Genomic DNA, 16,025 nt, shown 5'->3' with positions numbered 1-16,025 from the left:
GAGATTTGGCCCTTCACATTTGCTTTTTTCTGTGTCCTAAATTGGAAATAAACTTGTTTGTTAGAACAGCTGCAGAAAATCAACTTGTAAAGGGCACCAAACAAGCAACAAATGCAGGTATTTCATTTGAAGAAATATGATACACTGATATATTCAACCAGCTCTGTATAAAGCTCAAGGGAAATATCCAGAGTAACAACGATGCTTTGCATTTCTATAGTGCTTGCCTTTGGCAGCTCTCTGGGAGCTTGCAAACATTAATGAATTCACAGAGGCAGAGATTCAGAGAGTATAAAGGCCAGAAAGGACTTTAGATCATGCAGTCTGACCTTCTGCGTATTGCATGCTACTTGGAAAGTGTGTGGAAAAGAATCGCAAACATTTGAGGGTGGCAGAAAATGCCTTGCTGTGAAAGGCTTAAAGAGCTCAATCTGTTTATCTTATGAAACAGAAAACAGAGTTCTCCTGTAGAAAGTCCAACAGTGAGTGTTTACATGCAGCGAATCTTCCAGAAAAGCATCTATCTTTGATTTCAAAAACACTCAAGAGATGAAAACCCCCCTTTTCTCTCGGTACCTTACTACAATAACTATTCATGCTCAATGTTAGCATTTATGCTTAATATCTCATTTGAATCTGTTAGGTTTCCTTTCACAGGTTTTTGTTATGTTTCTCTCGCCTAGACTTAAAAAACAAATGTTCAGTAACCAGCATGTCTCCCTGTGAAGGTACTTTATACTCTAATCAAATAATCTCTCCATCTTCTTTTTGGTAAAATAAGCAGATTGAGGTCATTAAGTCTTTGACTGTAAAGCACTTCCTCACCTCTGAAACCACACTGTAACCTTCTGTTGCAGTCTTCCTAATTTTTCCTCCTCCTTTTAGAAGTATATTCCTCATCCATCAAAATCTGTGCCCTGCATTGTAGATACTACCTGACTATTGCCATACAATAATAAATACCACCTTTCCTTACTTCTCCTCAGTGAACAACATCTCATAGCATACTTGCTAAGGTGTGTGAACATTGTTCCTACTTTAAAGATGGAGGCACATGGAAATGCTAGGGCAAAACCTTAGCAAGTAATTTTGTGGGAGTCACGTTATGGGAAACTAGTTCTGATCCTACTCATAAACACTTTATAGTAGTATAAATTCACTGAATTTTAAACAGGGATCTCCAGATTTATGCAATTCCTGGCAAGAGAAAAATCTAGCCCTTTATTTAAACTGAGGGTCCCCTTCTAGCAGTCTCCACTTTCTCATCCACTCATGGTCTCATATGGTTATCTTTCACATCTCTCTCACTGGACATAAATGTCATTGATTCCCCAGTTATTCTTTCTCTCTCCCCCCCAATTTTCATTCTCTTGTGACTGATCATCCCCTTTTCAGTGAGTGCCTCTGACCAGCTGCTTTTCAGATTCTCCCTTCCCTGATCTCCTCAGCTGTCACTTCTCAGCTGCCACAAAACTCTCCAGCCCCCACATCCCCATCTGCTTTTTAAAGGCTTGTTATCATAAGCAGGGGCTTCTCCGCTCACTTTTCTTTACTTTGCAAAACCCAAATCAAGAGAAACCACCACGCTGTAAAGGCTGAGAGGGGTTTAGGTCAACCCTAACTTCTGGCCTTCCAGGTGCTGTGCTGGGGCTTTCAGCTGCATCAAAAAGCATATTTTTATTCTGTTGTTATTAAAATCATGGAGTGTGTGAATTATATGGTAAAAAGGTCTAGCCTTGTAACCAAAGGGAGTTCTGTGGTGAATGCAGAGTGCCCTGAGTGACTGCCCCGTGGCTCATTTGCTTGCTGGTAATTGTGCTGTAGTATGGTGAGACAAGGGACTTCAGCTGTCCCCTGGTGATGAAATGGGACTGCAGGCTAGCAGAGTCTCATCTCTTTCTATTCAAGGCATCACGACCTTCTTATAGACTTTTCAAGCTCTGGCTTAAACCCATTTGTCTTTTTACCTCAGATTCTGGCTAAAGCTGCATTACCCTAATGGCTAGAAGCCCTCTTCTAGTTTTCTACCCTATGGCCTATCTATACTACACTCTCTTCATACAAGCCATGTGCTTTAGTTTAAACATTTCCTCCAAGGTGTATTTATTACACCAATCCTATCTGCTTCAGCCTTGGTTGCATGTGGTTAAACAAGCTGGATTCTCCCAGGCTCCTCTCATGAAGTCAGGCTTCCCTTGCCTGTCATCATCTTTCTGTCCTGTCTGTACCTGTCTCAGCCTGTATTCCTCTGGCCAAAACTTTAACTCAGACTAGAGAAGAAGTTTCAAAGGACTTTGGGTAAGAACACCAATGCATCCCCATCCCCACAGGGAACACCTCTGTGAGTACATTCTAGGACAATGGTTGCTTTGTCCACAACTGCATCACACTAACACTCACCATTACCCTACCATCTCCTAACACAGAAGTTCTCATCATTTTTCTCAGGATATGTTTACCACTGAGTCTACCTGGCTGCCTTTAAACAAGGATATCAGGACAGAACTTGGCACAAAACAAAGGTTCCCTGAATTTTATGTGGGCATCGGGGGCAATACAGCCTACACTGAGGATCTTCGCTAACACTTGGGAAAATGGGCCCAACAGTTCCCAGAAGACAAGGGCTACCTCTAGTCCTGCTTGCTGTGCTCTCTGCCAGATCTCAGAGTTCCCAGCTTACAGAAGATTTCTAATATTAGTTCTCAAGCATAATACCTTGTCTGTCATACTACTGAAATTCATTCTGTCTCTGGTACTCCTGCCAAGGTCAAATAAGGCTTTCTCTACGATATTCTGGTCCTTCCCTGTACCAGCAATGCCTTCTAGTGTTGAATCATCAGGACATTTCCTCTGAGTCAGGGTCTCAGGTTAATGTTAGCAAACACAATCACATGGCTTACCATGGGGGAGTGCTACAAGTAACCTTTCGCTAGACTTTGATAGGTGATCTTGCAGCTTCCCAGCCTGGTTTCTACCTCCCTGCTCCTCACAACTCCTCTGCCTTTCCTGATCTCCTCCAGTTTAACTAATTGTTTCTTATGTGGCACTGTATCAAGTGCTTTACTGAAATACAGAGATGAGACCTTTGAAATTTCTTTTGCTTTCCAGGAAAACAATTATCTGAAATAAATCTATTGGGTTAGCCTGGTATGGTTTTGTGTCGATAAACTCATATTGCCTGACTCTCTTTTCCCCTAACCACTTGGTAATAATTACACTTCCCTTCAAGATCTCCTCTAAAGTGGTACAAACATTACAGAGGTCACACTTACAGGTCTGAAACTGACAAACTTATTTCTCCCCCTTCCTTAACCCTGAATCTGAATTTTCACTTTTCCAGCCTGCATGGAGTCACCACTGCGGGTAGAGTTGAAAAAAATATCCTTGCTATAAGCCTGTGTTTAAACATGGCAGCTCTCCTGGGGCCAGAGAGCACCCAGGCCCAGCACTGTGAGTGCTCTAAGCAGCTTGAGTTGCTTATTTCCAGCAGTCAGCTTGTTTCTTTCCCCAAAGACAATATTGCTGCCCTTATCAATAACTCGGGTACAGAGACCTCTTTGGTTTTGGCTCAGACTATAGACTCCTTGATCTTGACTTCACTCTTACTGCCCAGAAGTGGCCCCACTTCATGTTCTTTTTTTCTCAAATAGCTGAGGAAACTTTTGATGTTTGTTTTTAATCTCCTTTGCAAGGTCTAACTCAGCTTGATTTGTAAGCAATCCTCACTTCATCCCTATATTTTCTGACCTCTAAGACACAGCTTTCTCTGCTGTCTGTTCTTTTTCCGTTCCACATAGGCTCTCTGCAGAGCCAGCTTAAGCAGCCTAAGCAGTTGGCTGTGGTGGCAGACAGATGGAGGACAACAGAATCAGCCACTGCCATTTACTGTCTCCTCCCAGAAATGTGGGCTCCACATTATCTTTGAAAGCTGAACTGCTCCCTCCCCATACTCCAGACTTTGCACTGCTTCCTGTGAAAGCAGTGCTGAGAGCTAGCAGCAGACCACCCCTCCACACACCCTGGGCAGTAGTCCACATTTTACCTATCTCCTGCACACACATCATCTCTCCCCTGCCTCCCCGTGGCCTTGGAAAAGCCTGATGCTTCCCAGTGCTTCCAGGCAAGGGTTCCCAGCCAAGCTCCCCAGTAGGCAGAAAGAGGACAACTACCTTCCACTGTTTCCTTTCCTCCCGCACCCTCTGTGCTCTTCACCACTCAACACCAGGACCATACCTACTGAAAACCATCCAGCATTCAGCACCTCCACAGTCCCTGGTGAGCCATGAAGATTTGTTGATGGTCCTCATACAGCTCAAGGATAGGGAGAGAAAAACAGAATGTCTATCAGTACAGCCTCTGCATGGTACAGATGGTAAGAGCACCAGGGAGGAACAAGAAATATTTCTGGGACTGTTAATGTGATAAAGCTCTAAGCAAACTGGTCTGGTCTGACTGCTTTGAGCAAAAGGGTGACTAGAGACTTCCTGAGGTGCCTTCCAACCAGAATTATTGTATGGTCCTATGAGTGGGGCTTCTCTATTCCAGTGAAGGAAAGGAAGAGAAGAAAAATGTTTTCTGAGGGGAAAGAGCTGGCAGTAGGAGTCCAATTACATAGCCTTTTAATGGGGGCATTTGTGCTCTAGATGGATAGGTAGGGCAGATGATGAACTCAGGAAGGAAACAGGTTGAGTTTGGTGGGAAAAGGAATGTATCTTAGGAGTACATTGGAGCTGTCCTCAGGTTTGCTAACTTTCTGTGGTTGTCACCCTGCAAAACTTGTCTGCTTGTGCCTTGTCTGAAGTCAAACCATCTTACAAGACATTTCCTACAACCTCCTCTGCTGCAATATTTACCACCTTCATTTATATGTCTACAGACTGCTTTTGTGATCCGTTTCAGCATCTTCTCACATGACTTCGCTTGTCTGCTGAACTGTAGGTCCTAACAGGTCATGACAGCAGTTATGCTAAAGGTATGGACGTTGCATGGACAATACTGCTTTCTTCTATGTACTCTAGATGCATAGATGTGGGCTGTTGCGGAGACACATGAGAGTGAGGTGATGCACTGGCCTTTCAATCACACAAGATTTAGGTTTGCACCCTGCTTGGTCAGAGGTGTTAATGCCATTTGCTTGGCAGCCTGTGGATCTTCACACAGCTCCAAATGGAAGGTCCTGGCCCATTCATGACCCTCACAGTTTGTCAGTCCCCCTGAACACTCAGTGCATGTTGACAGACTCTACACACTGGGTATACTTCCACATCCACACAGATTACTCACAGACGTACCTGTCTGCATACACTGAAAACACATGAAAGTATGTAGCCTCACCACAGACAGAAATAAGTTCAAATTGTTCTATGAGTATATGCATCTGTGCACACGCCCAGTTACAGATGCAGACAGATATCACAGCCACACAGTGTGCTGAAGAGAAACTGTGCAGGCAAATCCACACATGTATGCACAAACCCCTCACACATTGTGCATCTACAGATACTCTACATGCAATGCACTCCCACAGGCCTATGTGGCCCTGGGCAGAGACTCCCTGTTGATGCTGGCTAGGTAGGAGTTAATAAAAGAAAGGCTGGCAAGGAAATTAAAAGCAGAAAAAAGTTGAAACCCCAGCACATGATTCTTCTCCTATCACATCTGTGAATCCTGGAGCGCGAGAGTAATTGTCTGCAATGAGTCAGACCAAAAGGCACAAGGAAATGGTTGCCATGACAACCTGTGCACTGCTCTAATTCAGTTCAGAATTAAAATGATATCAAATAATTTGCAAGCAAAGGGAACATGGCAAAGGCACTGGGTGCCAATCTAAAAAATCCAGCTATAAGCAAGCCTCTCCTGAGCCAGTGTCAAGAGCTCTTTTCCCTTCAGGCGTGACAACCATGGCAATCAGAGGAGCTATGGAGGCAGCAGTGATGGATAACCTTAGGCTAGAAGATTTCTGCTACACACAGGCAAGAATGGGCTCCTGGGCTGGAGCTCCAGCCTGGAACAGGCTACAGGACTGGGAATGTCCTAGAGAGATGCCTGACCAGACCCCACAAGAGAATCCCATTTCTCACAATTGTTATGGTGTCCCATTGAGAAAATACCCTGAAATAGCTGGTGAGGGAAGGATCTGGACACAGGCACCCACGCACAGTGGGGGCTCTGTGATGGGTGAAGTGATGCCCACATGGGCTCCTGCACTTAATGTTTGTTTTTTTCTGTTAAGTGCTGCAGCATACAAACTCTGTCACTCAGCCACGGCTACAAGGAAATGTTTATTCTAGAGAATTGGCTATTGTTTTTGCTTTTCCCTCAGGCAAGGGCTCATGCCCAAGGCAACAGGTAATGTCCACACACAGAGGGAGGAGGCACAATCCCTGTGCTGAAGATCTTACACCCTATGCAGACAACCTTGGAAGAAAACCAAATTGCAATGCCCAGCCAGGGTAGGCAGAATGCTATGGAAGATGTCTCATATGTCTATTTGTAGCATTCTTTTGAGGATAAAATAAACATAATTGAACACCTTGTCATCAGTTACTGTCTATGCATGGAGACATCTATACAGCCTTTTGCAGGCACATGCTTGCTCTTTCTGCCCGTTCACTGGCCTGGCTGGAAGATAACCTGCTCTGAACAGGGAACCATGTGGCCCTAGCACTGATAGCAAACCTTGGTGAAAGGCAGAATTTATAACATCAGAGCTAGTGCAAAATAAGGCAACCGTTTTACTTTTGACTGGCTCCTAGAAGAACTTATGTCTGCCCCAGAAACACCCCAAAAAGCAGCCTTTTTGTTTACAGGTCTCTCCCTCAAGGCTCAGTATGTAAAGTAGAATGCAATGGATAGTAGGCAGGCATATGGATGGATGAAGGATGCAAGAAACACTCATTTTGGCACATCAATGGCACTGTGTAATGTTGATATCCTGGCCTGTGGGGTATTAGCTCAACCTTTAGGCCAGTCAAATGTATACTGACTGATAATGGCCTCCAGACAGATGTCCTGAGAGGTCAAGAAGGCATGGCTGATGTTAGTACTAAAACAATCAGCATTTCTGCCTTACTGAGTGCCCCTAACACCTTCTATGACTGAGTGCCAAAGCATGGCCCCTTCAGATATCTCTCATTTTGTCAGATCCAAGGGATGCCTGAGAAACTGTTTGGGAAGCTACAGGAATTGTCAGGAGGGAATGGCATCAGGAAGAAATCAGATCAGGAAGAAATCAGCAGGTGAGGGTTGAAAAGGAGTTGAGTTTTCCTTCTTTCTACCTGTGCCACCACTGGATGCAGGGGAGACCAGGATTTCCATAAAGGCATCCAGGTGATGCCTCTGTAGCTCACAGAAGTCCCTGCACCAGGCCAGTGTTGGCACAACCTCCAGCATTAAAAATGGGGCAGCATTCCTTCTGAATATGTCAGAACACATTCAAGAAAACAGCTGCTCTCAAGTTTTGTATGGGTAACATCATGCTGGTTTCCAACCCAGTCTAGTGAAATCATTTTAATTCTCCAGCTTGAAAGTAGTTATTCCCATGTAAAAGGTGCTTATGCTATTGTATCTTATTTCTATGCATTTTAGCAGCTTTTACAGGTGCAACTTGTCACTTTCTAAAGAGGAGGTTGAAATGCTTTATCCACCCTAGCAACAAAACTGTGGAAATACAGAATTGTGTGTAGATTAGTATGAAAAGATGCCACAGCAACAGAACTGGTGAAAAAGCCACTTGCACTTCCCCTCTTTGCTTGCTGGTAACAGACAGCAGGTAGCCAAAATTGGGGACCAAGGAAGAGGATGGAGAGACATCAAGCTGGCCTGTAATCGCTTTTCAAATGAAGAGCTTCCATCAGGCTGATAGAGGTTGCATTTTAACCAGTGGTATAATGGCAAAATTACTTCCCATTATCTATTTTTCAGACTGATTGATTTCAAATACTTTTGAAAAAAAATCTAAGCCTCTTTGAAAATCTGCTCCTGCTGTGAATACAAAGCTCTTCTGAAAATACTGGCGTTAATAACTCAGTGTCCCAAAACCCCCTCTGTAAAAGAGACAATATTTCTCTTTTCTCACGTTTCTTTGAGCTTGCCTAGGACTCTCCCCAAATACATCTGTATATACCATCATCATCGTAGGATAACAATTTCACTGTGGTCCAGTCACTGTAGATAAGAACTAACAGTAACTTTGAATATAAACAGAGGAGCGAGGTATCATATAAAATAAACATGCATCTCTCAAGTGCCCATTTGGAATTGTTTTATTAGGCACCACAGAGCCTGTGCATGCCCCATGATTTGTTGGTATTGGCTGTCTCCCATCCCTGAGACATGACAACATGGCAAGGAACCTAATGGGAAGAAATGCCTACCTTCCCCTGTTGGGACTGGCAGCCAACTGATAACTACATGACTTGAACAGCGAGAAGGTCAGGCAGTGAAAGAGACGTCATACACAGCCCAAAGAGACAGCTAAACTCCTGCACATATTCCAGCAGTTTCACTGGGGCTTTAAATCACTAAAAGCTTTTGTCAGCAACTGCATGTGATTTCTGCTGCGCACCCCCTGAGGACCAAAAAGCCCCAGACTACTGACTCATGGGAGGGAGCAGATGACAGTGCTATCTGGGGCAGGACTTGGCTTGGGGAGAGTACCATCACAATTCCTTATTTTTCATTGCCAACAAAGTTAGTGTGCATGAAAAGTACTGGACTGACATCCCAGGAGAATGGCTGCCTTTTAATTAATTATAATTAATCATCCAGGCATTACTTAATATTTGCATAGCGCTTTGAAGTGCCAAAGTACAATAGAGCAGGTAGATGATATTAATTTGAAAAAACAGGTATAGCCAAGCCAGGGGTAAGTTTGCCTGTGCGGCCTCCCACCAAAGAGGCCACACCAACTCAGCTCACACAAATGGACCCTGCCTTAGCTCCACCATGTCCTCTGAGACACTTGTGGGTACCTTGAACCCTTTGCATGCCCCAGTTACAGGGGCTTGGCCTACTGGGGAAGTGGAGAGGTGGGTGAAAAAGTGAGAGGGTAGGGCAAGGCAGAGGACACCACTTTTCCTCTGAATTGCCACCTACCCACCTGTTCTTGTGTGGAACAGCATCTCTAACAGTGAGAGAAGCATCTCAGACTCCCCCAAACCCATTCTGGGATTCCCTAGTGCCATACTGAAATGGGAGGAAGGAAGACCTTGTACTCCCCCACCATCTCTGCTCTCAGACCTCTAGCCTGGCTGCTCTCTAATCCCAGCTGACTGATCCCTCATGCCCTGACAGCATCCAGGCCTGTGTCATCTTCCTGCACATTTGATTTTATCAGTTTGCCTTTCTCTGCCTTGGCTGGGGACTGCCATTCAGGTGCCAGAAGAAAAGGGGCCCAATGCTCCCTGTCACTGGGATCCTCCCCATAGGGGCACAGGGTATACTCCCTCCCCACAGGCATGGCTGTAAATCCTAGAGCTCTGCATGCATAGTGAACATTTCAGAGCGCTTACAAATCACCCCCAAGCACCTTCAAGTCAAACAAGTGACAGTAATGATCAGTGGCAGAATGATAAGGCAGTCTGTACCACTTGCACTTTTATAGGGGCACTTAAGTCTCTGTTTGTTCCTCTTTTGCAGAACTGGGACTGCATTTATTCAGAAACTACAAGCCTACCCAGATATTTGGCTTTCTGGGATCCAGTGCTGCGTACCAAACTTCTGGTAGTATCCTAACTCTAAATGAACCCAGTATCAATCCCACTGAGGGCTGATGCCATCAGAGTTACAATAACAACAATCTGCATCTCATTCTGCTTTGATTGCCTCTTTCTGTGTCTCTACTCACTCTCCTTCCTTCTCCTCTCTCCTGTACCCAGGATAGTATTGCAGCACTGCTCAACATCATTTGTGCTGCAGCCTCTGCTGTGAGGTGAAGTCCTCTAGAATCAGGTCCTAGCCACTCAGGATGATCATATTACTGTGAGGGGTGATGAAGAGAGACCTGCTTCCTATTTCTCAGAGCTGCTATCCTCAAGAACAAATAGGTAGTGTGACCAAAATCATTTCCTGTTGGAGTTTTTTAAATTACTAATGGTATGAAAGATTCAGATAATAAACATACTCACTATTGGAATCAAAGCAAATGGTAATAGAGATATAATGCCTTTTTGCTCCCTAAAATGCCCAAAACAAGGTGTAAACTTACACTCAAGCCAGCAGATGTGACATAACTTGGCAAACCCTTGCACTCCCACTGAAGTCCATAGGGGATACAGCTGGAGGCCTGAAAGACTTTAGACCCTTTGGAAGAAACTATTTCCCCCAGTGCTGTCATGCAGTCCATACTTTGGATGAAATATGGGTAGTTTTCATGAACGCATAAGAAATTGGGAATGAATAACACCCAGCCGTGTGGAAGTAAGCAGAAGATGCTTGTGGTCAGGTCACATAACGTGTGTGCTAGTGAAAGGGACTGTGGTACCTTTAAGGAAAAAAAGCAATTGAGAATTTATTTCTGTGTCTCAACTTCTGTGGTTACCAGTGAGGATACTGGTTTGTTCTGTATCATTTCCACAAATGTCAGAATTTTTACCTTATTGCTACTAATGTGATTTCTTTCCCTATCTTCCACTGCTTTCTCCACCCTCTTTCCTCTGCAGAGAATCCTGTCCCTTCGCAGCATGTCCACACAGACAGCCGATGCAGCATTCAGCATAAATGAGGGGGTGGAAATCTCCACATGGGTTGTGGAAAGTGCTGCTAAGAGAAGAGAAATGGTTCTGTCAGGGGCAGAACCTCCTGCCACTTGTTCTTCCTCCAGGTCTTCCACCCAGAAGTTTCCTTCCTCTATTTATTCTGAGTGCCAGCTGAACTGCTTGTGTGTCTCTGCAGTAACTCACAGGTCAGGAAAGGGAAGGAAAAGAACCATGAAAACAACTATTTTTTAAAAAAATGTTTTTTCTCCTTCCAAATTCATGCTTAGAAAAATGCTCCCATTCTGCACAGAGACCCTTGGTACAGTTTCAGTGCCATTTCATTCTCTGGTATATTCATAATAGTGCCAGCTAGTATCAGTTTTGAGAGCAGTTGCTATGACCCAAGCACCTATTTAACATGAACTTTACTGAAACTATCTCTATTTCACAGGATAGACTTCATAATAATTTTCTGGTTTTGGGCTTGAAATGGTGGTATAGTAGTGAAAAGTGCTATTTCATAACACCCCTCCAGCTTCTAAGTACGTTCTCACTGCCCAGGTGATACTTAAAGAGTACCACTCTCAGCTGGAACTTAGTGAAAGCCTGGAAATTAAAGAATGCTTCATCAGATGAAGTTAAACTGCCATAGTTTTACTGATAAGTAATATTGAAGATAATTATTTTTTTTCTACCCAGCCTAGGCAAAAGCAATCCTCTCTGATCTGAAGGTATCTGCTATATGGCCTTCTCTCTACTGGATACTCCTACAGCAAAGTTGTTTGGTATCTATCCTACTCAGTCATTCCTTCCACCATACAGGACTCTATTAACACCAACCATTCTTTCACAAGCAGCTTTGCATCTCAGCAGATAACTACTCCATTACCAGTTCTGTCAACCTCTTCCCTTAGTCAATGTTTCAAGGTCTAAACAAAATTCCGCTGAGCTACATCATCTCTTACCCCAATACACACAGAGTGTTTAAGTTGGATATGATGCCAGCATTATTGATAAATATTGCATTCATTAAATGGCTGCGGTTTCAATTCTGAGTTTACTGTATTTCCGTAAAGGCTGAAGGAATTGCTGCAGAAAATGGTAACAGTTCAAAAGCTTTGCGGTTAGAAATAATGAGCTTTACAAATTTTCAAAAAATAGATTAATGAAGGTCTCCCAAAAAGGGTTTAAAGCTCAGATACAAAGGTAAGTTTGCAAATGTCTGAGTTGGAAATCTAGAAGCAAGCACATTCCATCAGCAGATGTTATTTTTCAGCTGAGATAACAATGGCAGTGCATGAACGTTCTTACAAAACCAGAAGTACCTCCTGCAATCAGTTCAGAACTTGCAGGAACTTCTCAACCTGCTCCTGCTCCAGAGAAAGAGTCTCAATCCATTAATTTACCAGCCTTGAAGATGGGAAGCTTCCATTCAGTCAATTTCCCTTTCAAAAGCCTATCAGCCATTCAGTACCTGTTCTAATATTCTCTGTTTAGCCTGGTTTTCAACATCACAAGCTATTGTGGCTCCTGTCATTTTCCTTGAATGACAAGCTAACAGGTCTCAGCTCCCACTCTCAATACAAGATGAAACCATTTCATTCAAGATAAAAATTAAAACCAGAATGTCCTACCTGCAGCAATGCCCATCTTCCCATCCACAGACACAGCCACAGCTGTGCTCACTGTCACCACTTTTGGTAGGCCACCTCCCTCTGTCAAGACACAAATACAGCAGGCTTGGTTAGCTTACTGCCAGAGAGGAGTAAAATGAAGTGGGAGCAGCCTGCTCACACTCTTCCCTGTCCAGGCCAGTGTGTACATATGTCTCAACCCTGAAAGAGAAACTGTATCTTTCAAGATATATAAGCAACCTAAGGGGCTATGAATAGTTTGTTGGTTTTGGTTTTTTTTTCTTCTAGATAATGCCCTATGATAAAAGAAGCATCCTCAGCATAAAATGTAAAGGACTGGCATCCTCAATTATAGGCATATAGAGCTTCTCTTAGGCTCTGCTTCATGCACCAGCTAAACTCTAGACAAAGGAGAAGCAGGACAGGCTTCTGACACTGGCTCTTGCACAGAAAAGGCCAGGCTTACACCTAGCTCTGTTACCCAAGCCAGGCCAGCACTATAAAATGGAGAGACAGACGCAGTGCTTCCAGATACCTCCAGGGTGCGCGCCATTTTAGAAACAAAAGTCTTCTTGGGATTTTGCTGCCTAAACTCTGTTATGCCCCAGGGTCTCCCGATTATCCTTTAGCTGCTGCTTTAACGTCCTGTAGGTCCTATGTCACATCTGTCAGCCCTGTGCAGATCTCTCCCACAGGGCATTTAAAATAGCATGGCTGGATAGGTTTAAGCAACTGAACTCCACCTCCCCTCTCTTTGTTAGTGCTGTTGTTTCAGCCTGCAATTGTCCATGTGACCAATTCCATTTCTGTATTTTTTTTGAAGTGATTAGATTAGCTTCAGCTGGGGCACCTCCTTTGGAACTGCCAGGGGACAGTTTGAAGGTCAGCATGATCGATCTAGCCTGCAAGTGATTCTGTCCTTGCATGCTGTATGGAAATATCTTCCTCAGACAGATGGGTCACGGATTCTTTCCTTTCCAAGAGCTCCAGCATTCATTACTGCTTTCCATTTCTGCCTCCATCATTCTTGTTGGTACCCAGTGTGTCCTGAGCATGATTCTGTGTCTACCATAGTTTAGCCTGGAGTCTCTCACTCACTTTTTTTGGACTGAAGCCAGATTAACTTGCTCAAGGATGTCAAAAAGAGCAAAGATCTTGTGAAACAAATACCCAGACAATTTATGCTAACATGACTTGAGACTAAGCCTGCCTTTATGGTGAACCCCAGATTTCTTGCTCTCCTTAGGATGGGACAAATAAGCAAAAAACTCTTAGCAACCCTAGGGAAAAAAAAAAAAAAAAAAAAAAAAACCCAAATACCCATCACAGGAGAGATCTGGACTGCAAGAACAGTTCTACTTCAGATCCTTCACTGCTGTCATCTTCTCTCTGGGACTTTTGGACACTAGAAGGAGAAGCCCTGGATAAATTATTCTGATAATCTGCAGCCTTTCCCTGCCTGGTTTCCTCTCCAACAGAGTCTCTGGGCTCTTCCTTCTTATGTGGTGAGAAGTACACCTGCCACAAAAACCCCTTATCATAGGTTGGCCATGTACTGAGTCATGTGAAAAGCAGGAAAGAGGGACTTCAACATATAATTATATCAGGGTGATCTGTTCTGGCCAAAAGGTGGGGCACCTTGGCTTCATCAGATTTCAAGGAAAGGCCTGGACTCTGTTCTGACTGTGAAGCACTGTGTCTCAGAAGCGCCGAGTATTATTTCCTGGCTCTTCAGTCCCTCTAAACCCAGCTACTCATCTCTAAAGAGACTAATAATCTCCCTTACAGTTAGGTCTTCAGGGCCAGGTACTACTTCTTACAATGGGCCTGTAGGGTTTCCAGGTGAATGGGGTCCTAGGCTTGATTGAATTTTCTGACCAACAGCCACATAATACAAAAAAACAGTGGCAGCTGTTTGTCTTCTGTCTTTATCCATGCAAAAATACCTGTAACTTCCATAAAAGCTGTATCAAGCCATAGCCCCGATGTTTAGCCAGGAGTGACTACTAGGGCCTGGGTAACGGCTGCCCTAGGAAGCCCCACAGGGTGTCACTGCCTGGTTTTCTAATCCATGCACTATTCCAAAGAGCAAATGCCATGGCATGCAGGGCAGTAAAAGGTCCCTCCTGCCATGCCTCCTCCTCTTCCCACACTTGCCTTTTAAGTGAGATGTACAAGTGCTGGGCAGAGAGAGGCTTTTGTGGAAGGTTTCAAGTATTTTCTCTTTCTATCCCTTTCCCTTTACATCCTGGTTCATCTCTTGCCTCCCAGTTTGATTTTCTCTTCTTTGCTACTTGCTTTCCCACCCACCAGCCTCCCACCACTGCACCACAAAAAGCTTTAACAGCTAAAGTGCTGAGCTCTGTGACAGAGATGGAGTGCTAGGGGCCAGGAAGGAGCACAGAGGGGATTTCTGCCTTCTGTGGAGGAATCTCACATGAGTATTTTGTTTTGTTTCTTTCTGGGCTCTTCTGCTCTCTTCCTGCCTTTGAGGAGGTCCTGGCTGGCCCTGTAAACTTATAAGAACAGACACCCTAGGCATGAGGCTGAAAAGCCACTCCTTGCTTACTTCTCATGTTTGAGCTCCTTAGCTGGGCAAGAGGTGCCATAGTAGTATGATTGGATGGGGGACCAATGAGACACCCTCATCAAGAGCAAGCCATGGAAAACCCCCCCCTTTTCCTTCGCTATCTTCTATAACAAACCCATCCTCTCCTCTCATGGGAAGCGGTGATGGAAAAAGATGACACCACATCAGTCTTTGCTGCTACTTTCATCCAGTTCTCCTGATGATGTTCCTCCCAGGCCTGGTCACATATACCTGTCTAATTCCTTCTGTGACACCTTCCCCATCTCATGGTTCATGTGTTCTCCAGCCTCACAAGTACACTGTGATCACCCACGCCCCTGCTTCCCTACATCCTTTGGTCTTCCCAGACCCTGCATTTTCATGTATCCTTCACCTCCTCTGAAACCTCATGTTATGCAGCTCTTACTGCCTTCCCCACAGCCTGTAGGTTTGTCTTTCTGCTGTGTCCAGTACCTTGGCCGTATCCCCTCTGTCTCTATGCCAGTGCAAAGATAAGACCAAGAGGCCAGGTCTTAGCACTTCCACTAGGTGGGAGGCAGTGATAAATGAGGACGAGGATGGCATGGGATGCAAGATGTGAAAAGCTTTCTCTTCCCTTCTCCTCAGCTCTGTGCGCATTCAGCCTGGGATTACCTGAATCGTCTTCTGAGACAATGCTGTAGATGAAGCTCCCGGGGGGATGCTCGGCCGCCCGGCGGTACCACAGAGGAAAGTGGTCCATGGTAAAGATACTTTCTTTGTCCTTCTGTGTCAGGAATATCCTGCCGGGAGAAAACCCAGGGGCAGCCTTGGTGTGGAGGAGCGGCAGCCCTCCCTCCTCGGGGCAACGCAGTGGGAGCCCTGGGCTGGGCGCATCACGGGCACCTCATCACCTGGGGCTTCCCCTGCGTCAGACGGAGCCCGGGGACCCCCGGGGCACCGAAACGTGCCAGCGCTAGGGCCCTCTCGGTGCACCCCTCACCGCGGGGACTCCGGGGCCGTTCGTGGGGTCTCCCTCACTACCGAAGCACGGACCTGTGCTTCACACCCCCCGGCAGGCGCGGGTCAGCGACCGACCCCCGGGTGAGGGGCCGGGCCGGGCCAGGCTGAGCTGCTGACGGCCAG

General features: G+C 45.1%; 1 protein-coding gene across 8 annotated transcripts in view; it reads right to left on the bottom strand.

Annotated features, from left to right (window-relative positions):
• Positions 1-16,025, bottom strand: part of CACNA2D4 (calcium voltage-gated channel auxiliary subunit alpha2delta 4) — a 130,450-nt gene that overhangs the window by 53,956 nt on the left and 60,469 nt on the right. For all 8 annotated transcript variants that reach the window (XM_026868373.1, XM_026868376.1, XM_026868370.1 and 5 more), the window contains 2 exons: positions 15,555-15,682; positions 12,332-12,412 (listed from right to left, as the gene is read on the bottom strand). In XM_026868373.1, coding sequence (XP_026724174.1) covers positions 12,332-12,412; positions 15,555-15,682 — 209 coding nt within the window. The remainder of the gene's footprint in view (positions 1-12,331; positions 12,413-15,554; positions 15,683-16,025) is intronic.

This window comes from Athene cunicularia (genome assembly GCF_003259725.1).
Source record: "Athene cunicularia isolate RWA chromosome 1 unlocalized genomic scaffold, athCun1 chr1_part2, whole genome shotgun sequence".
Taxonomy (NCBI): Eukaryota; Metazoa; Chordata; class Aves; order Strigiformes; family Strigidae; genus Athene; species Athene cunicularia.
Note: the sequence above shows the minus strand (reverse complement) of the source record. Positions and strands in the feature narration are given on the sequence as shown.